This window comes from Rhipicephalus microplus, chromosome 5 (genome assembly GCF_043290135.1).
Source record: "Rhipicephalus microplus isolate Deutch F79 chromosome 5, USDA_Rmic, whole genome shotgun sequence".
NCBI lineage: Eukaryota > Metazoa > Arthropoda > Arachnida > Ixodida > Ixodidae > Rhipicephalus > Rhipicephalus microplus.
The window spans coordinates 54,050,909-54,056,920 of record NC_134704.1 but is presented as its reverse complement, the minus strand read 5'-3'; the positions used below and the strand labels follow the sequence as shown (position 1 = coordinate 54,056,920).

At 41.6% G+C, this 6,012-nt stretch overlaps 2 protein-coding genes across 2 annotated transcripts in view; one reads left to right on the top strand and one right to left on the bottom strand.

Annotated features, from left to right (window-relative positions):
• Positions 1-10: 10 nt before the first annotated feature.
• On the top strand, positions 11-767 carry LOC119174537 (cysteine-rich PDZ-binding protein). The gene has a single exon (XM_037425485.2). It carries the CDS (start codon positions 132-134, stop codon positions 429-431), a length of 300 nt encoding a protein of 99 aa, XP_037281382.1. The 5' UTR covers positions 11-131; the 3' UTR covers positions 432-767.
• A 1,254-nt stretch (positions 768-2,021) lies between these two features.
• Positions 2,022-6,012, bottom strand: part of Cul5 (cullin 5) — a 35,379-nt gene continuing 31,388 nt past the window's right edge. The window contains exons 13-16 of the mRNA XM_037425484.2: positions 5,264-5,425; positions 4,055-4,173; positions 3,854-3,977; positions 2,022-2,552 (exon numbers count right to left, since the gene is read on the bottom strand). Coding sequence (XP_037281381.2) covers positions 2,358-2,552; positions 3,854-3,977; positions 4,055-4,173; positions 5,264-5,425 — 600 coding nt within the window. The 3' untranslated portion in view covers positions 2,022-2,357. The remainder of the gene's footprint in view (positions 2,553-3,853; positions 3,978-4,054; positions 4,174-5,263; positions 5,426-6,012) is intronic.

Genomic DNA, 6,012 nt, shown 5'->3' with positions numbered 1-6,012 from the left:
CCAAGTAGAGCCAAACCAAAGCGATCCAGTTTGCGTCGCAGCGCATCGAAGGCAGTCGTCGACTGTTCGCTGTACGCAGCTGATTTGGTCTATTTAACGTTCCTAACGAGTTGCGTTTTGTTCTAAACACCATGGTGTGCGAAAAGTGTGAAAAGAAGCTCGGCAAAGTGATCACCCCGGACCCGTGGAAAGCCGGAGCTCGCAACACCACCGAAGGTGGCGGCAGGATGATCAACGAAAACAAGGCCCTGACAGCGAAAAAGGCACGGTTCACGCCTTACGGGAAATTCGCCGAGTGCCGCATCTGTCGCCAGAAAGTGCACCAGGTGGGCTCAAACTACTGCCAGGGCTGCGCCTATAAGAAAGGGATCTGCGCAATGTGCGGGAAGAAGATTCTCGAGACCAAGAACTACAGGCAGTCGTCGACTTGAGATGTGCGTTTGATCGCTACACTTCCAAGACTATCTGTTTGAACGCACCAGCTTTCCGTCAGCCTGCTTTGTGAACCATCGCGGAGTGCGCAGTGCTCGCGAAACGACGACAGGGACTCGTCTGGTGTGTTGTTCCAAAGCTGTTTTTATTCACATGTAAAACACATTTACAAAGGCGTTCACCCGTCAACCGAGTCGTACACTACGCACCCCTCCCCGCTTTTTTTTTTCTTTCCTTACAGGCTTAGTGCGATCGGGCACAATCTGACAAAATAAGTTACACTTCTCTGTCATTGAAGGCCTAGTTGGTTGTAATAAATAAGTATGTACAAACTACGTCGAGTTATCCCTGCAATTAGTTCGGCGTCATGCTGCTCGTTGTGGCAACTTTGCAAGACCTGGCAAAAAAATATCGCCGCTGGAAAGGTTTGGTAATCAAATCACACTTTCGAGAATTCATTGTACCAAACCAGCATATTTTTTTTGCATAACATCGAAGATATCGACATGTCCTGACAAACAAACTACTATTTGAAAAAATAAAAAATCGCCGGCCAATCTTAATTGTGCGCTAGTTTCGCAGGTTCAGTTCTGCATTTGAAAGACATTTTCTTGTGTGCACGACTGCAGCGTCAGAGCACGAATCACAGCGATATTTCAGATGACTCGGCAATTACTTAGAACAAAAAAGTCACCACGTTGCACTAAATAAGTCAACAAGAATGCCCTTTAAAGAATTGCCTTCCTTGCTAAACTACACTTAGATTGTGCTTGTCTCTTTCCACTGAAGTGGCATCGAATGTTTTATTTACCATCACATCATGCACTAGAGTTGTTGCAATAATCACGTCCCTTGTGGAAATACTGGATTCGAAAATTCACATTATCAGCACAAGCAACAGTAATGCCACCTTTCTACAAGAACAGTTCCACTATTCGTTTCAGCAAAGCTACTTTATCATGTTATCAGCACTGATATGTGCGTACAATTCATTATGTATAATGCAAGTATAGCTTTTACATTCAACATCGACACATTTGCACAGTGCAAAAGTTGTGTCCTCTCATCTGTCTTCGTTCATTCCATGCTGTGCAAATACGTCGATGCTAAATCATCAACCAGCTCAAGCCTCCCGTTCTATCATTTTACATTTAGAAAAATAAACACACAATGCCACCTCTACACGCGATTCGAGCGCAATGAGTGTGAAGTTTACCAAGAATAGCCCTTTACATTAGGCTGTATTACGAATGCAACATTTCGAACACATTTCTATATAACTCTCCAGTGTTCTTAACAAAGCGTGATTGCAGATTATTCAATGGCTTATAGGTGTTGTAAGGATGCAGAACGTTTGCTGTCTGTGCCTGCGGAATAGAGAATGCTGGCTGAACAAGAACATATACGTTCAAGACACAGTACCATCACAGTACAATCCTATGTTTCTCACGTGTTGCCAGTATTTCAAGTACCGAGGGCAGGAAGTTGCCCAACAATACCTAGCAAATCTGTTGGCAACAGAAGGCAGCATTAAGAACGCAACTCTCTTTTACATCTTGCCACACCTCAGGAAAGGCAAGATGAAACGGTCAAATTTGTTCACGTCGCCGGTACATTTCTTGTACTCTATCGGATGTACAACCAGTATACGCAAAACTATGAGTTGACTCGCTTTCAACATGAAATTTCGGTGCGAAAAGCGAATTAAGTTATTCTCGAATAAAACAGCCTTCCCACGAAAACCAATGTACAGCACTCTCCTTGGCAACGTGACCGCCGCTGCAATTGATGGTTTGTCCCAAAAGCCTAGACTTGGAAGGGGGTTTGGCGGCTTTCAGAAAAGAAACCGAGTAGACCTTTGCAGCACTCAACCGGTCCATCAGAGGAGCGCGCACTGTTTGGAGACCACTAGTCACGTGGCTAAGTCAGGCCATGTAGATGAACTCGTTGATGTTCTCCTCGTCCCTACGCATGTACTTGTGCTCTATCAGCCACTCAATTTGTTCCTTGATCATTTTTTTCGAAGGCAGGAACATGTTCTTCAGGATTTCCACCAGCTCAGTCTGCAGCTGGGCATTGGTGATCCGCTTGCGCATCTTCATGATTTTCACTATCGCTTCCTGAACATACAATGAATACAAGGTTATTGTAAATGGCTAGGATTAACTGAAATTTTTCAAAAGTTATGCGGAGAGGTTGAGCCACAACCGTGATATTGGCAAGCCACCTTCTACCTTCATGCAACATGATTGCGCAGAGGGCTAAGAAATGGCCATAGAGTTCTTAAAATGTAGAAGCAGCAATGACACAAGTGCAGTGAAGCAAGCAATTAACACTGAAAATGCACATTCAGGTGATTATAAACTCGTATCAATTTAAAAGCACAACTAAAAGAGTTTGTTGGCAGGAGAACTGCTATGTGAGATGATCCCTTGAGCACGAGTACCATAGCAACTTATACATTTCTTCAACAGTTTTTCTCGAAATGATGCGCTGTGAACCTTCTATACTTGTAATTAGAAGTATCAAATTTATTGAAAAAGCCTCATAATTGTATAATATGAAAAAAGAAAAAAACATTCCACATCAGTTTTCTCACACGAATGCAAGTCAAATTGCTTATGTCAGGTGGCATAAAGAGAGTTTTTGGAAACATGTTTTATATTTGCCATCTCTTTAGAATGATTCTTATCAACCACTCAAGTTCCATGGCACACAATTTTCAAAACAGGGCTAAACTATACAACTTGCTATTCGATCTTTTCATCACCACCGCCAGCCTTTATTCTTGTTGTAGACTACAGGATGAAAACCACTTCTAATGACCTGCAGTTGACCCTGCCTGGCACAAGCAGATTTCATTTCTCTTTAGGATGATTCCTATCTACCACGAAAGTTTCATGGCACACAATTTGGAAAACAGGGCTAAATTATACAACTTGCTTTTCAATCTCTTGATCAGCACTACCAACGTTTATTCTTTTAGTGGACTACAGGATGGAAACCCCTTCTAATGACCTGTAGTTGACCCTACCTTGCACAAGCAGATTTCATTTTTAACACGATAGTGTTTGAAAACTCTTTTCACAGTAATTCCGGTGTCTACATCATTGGTTGTGATCAAAAGAGAGACATCTTGCCCGTGACCAAAAAATCGATTAAGATGCAAATAAAAATAGTAAAATTCTTCAGTTTGAGTTTTTCACTGTGTAGTTTTACAGTTAGGCTGCTTGCACAAAAAGAAACCTGCACTTGTACGAGCTCCTTGCAGAAAACACCATTTGTTAAGCAAACTACACTGCAGGAAAGCCTGCTACCCAATTATTAAAATGGTCGATTCAGTTCTGTACCTGGGTCTCCCTTAGTAAGAATACCGCCAAGTATAAAGACACCACACTATAAAAAATACGAAATGACGTACTTGCGTTCGGAATATTCTCAGCTGAACGATACTTTCGTTATCATCTTCCTTGCTTTTCTCTGTCGATAGCTGCAGCCTTCCTATAAGGTTGACTTTGCCTCGTTTTTGAACTTTTCCATTTTTTCTGGAAGTGAGAGAGGGAGAAGGTCAGGAAGCAAGGATCATGAATAACCGCTCAAGAGAACGCTATTCGCAGCTTACATGACTCCGAATTCTTGATTGACCCAGAACTGGGTGCCGTCGTCGAAGTCCTTGGGCGACTTTGCCTCGACCCCACACAAGAGGACTTGTCGTTTTAGCTTGGGAAAGGCAACCAGAGACTGCAAAGGCAATGAAAATGTGTCCCGAAAATGTAAGTATGAATTTTTTTCCTTTTTTTTTCTTTCGCATTTTTGAAAACGCTGTAGTAGCGTTTCAAGCAAATGTGATGCGAGTCCTCTTACACTAAAAAACTAAGATATAGTTTTTGTTCGGCAAGCTAAGCAGCATTGCCCATACAATATGCTCACTTCTGTGATGGCTCGGCTACTGATGTTGAAATGGTGACAGTGGTCGCACAATACACTATCAATAAACAAAGTGCACGCAGTGGGAGAGCTCTTCTTTCCTTTTGAAATTCAGTGCAGATTCTTCACTCTATGTTGGTTGGTGGGTCTCATTACTTTAGCAGCATGGAACTATGGAGACAGTCTCAAGTGGTGTACAAACTATACCCTCCTTTGTGAGTGAATCTAGCAACTAAAATATTTACAAAAAAACCACAAGTAGACTTTCTTGGAAGGCATTATTTTTCATTTTAACAAGATACTCTCAATTACAAACTGCTATCCTTGCTTTAAATGCCCTTCCAGGGCCTATTACTTCCATTGAAGATTCACATGAGCCCTGCGAGTTTTTGACAAATTACTGCGGTTATGTCAAGTCGAGTGGTTATCTAACACATGATTAAAGGGAAATCTGTCACTGTGTTAGCTCAGCAGCGTATGAAAAAAAAAAGGATGCAGGCGAGTATTAAGTGGATGCATATAAGTTTGTCCTGCTGGCCTGTAGCTGCATTTGCAACAGCATTTCACAAACTAAGGGTGAAACAGTAGGGTTAATGTGCATGCACTCAAATGACACTATCAGTTGGGCCATTCCATGCCAAATGTTCCAGACATTTCAGTGACTATCTCCAATTTATTAAAAAAAATGATGCAAGCGACATGCTAGAATATTTTGAAGAGAAAAAAAATTTTCATAGAGTACATGCCTTTCGAATTTTGCAGAATGTCATGCGATTGTTCTTTTCTCAGCCAAACATCTCAGCCATTTCGGCAACCATGTTCTGACATGGTTGCCATTTTGTGTTTGGCATGGAATAACCCAATCTAAAGGTATTCATGCTTGCAACAGTGCAGTGACACGCACCCAGAGCGTCCGTCGAAGTTCAGCGTCTGGAAGTTCAGTGGCAAGGAGGAGGTTCTCAAACGAGATGCGCTCGTTAGGCCGCTCATTCCAGGCAAACATGACGGCCATTTGGAACGTCGTCACATCCAAGTCGAACTTGCCTACTTGATTACAAAAGGTGATCTAGAGAAAGACGAGAAAAAAAAATAATAATAAGACATTCTTCCTGCTGTCTGAATTTTCTTACGGTATATAGAAACATTTGTGAATGCCTTCGTCTCTTCGACCTTCCATCTTCCTTTGAAATTTTGCCTTTTACAGCATATTAGCGCACAAAAGCATTCAGCATTTGGAAAGTGAGCTCCTTGTAGCACATAAAAAAATAAAAGTTGTAGCGGTAAAGCTGTTAGATAACCCAAATCATACACATATTGCAGAGTGCAGATAGCCATGCTTGAAGTCTTCACATGCAATAATGCTGCAAGTAAGTCAAGAAGCTTGCAAATGCTCAATACTAAACAGTTTGGAACATTTATTGCATCCCGCACTTTCCGTGCAAGATGCATAGTAAAATAAATAACAGTGCAAAAGAGAAAATATGAATTTTCTTTCAATGTTTGTAATTAAATTATGCTGTCAAGGCTTGCGATGTTGTTATTCCTTCGCTACTTTTCTGTTTTCCTTTACATTTCACTGAAGTTTTACAAAAAAAACTCTTCAGAATACTGGCATAATTGTGACGAAAACGGGTAGAGCTGGCTTGTCCAAGT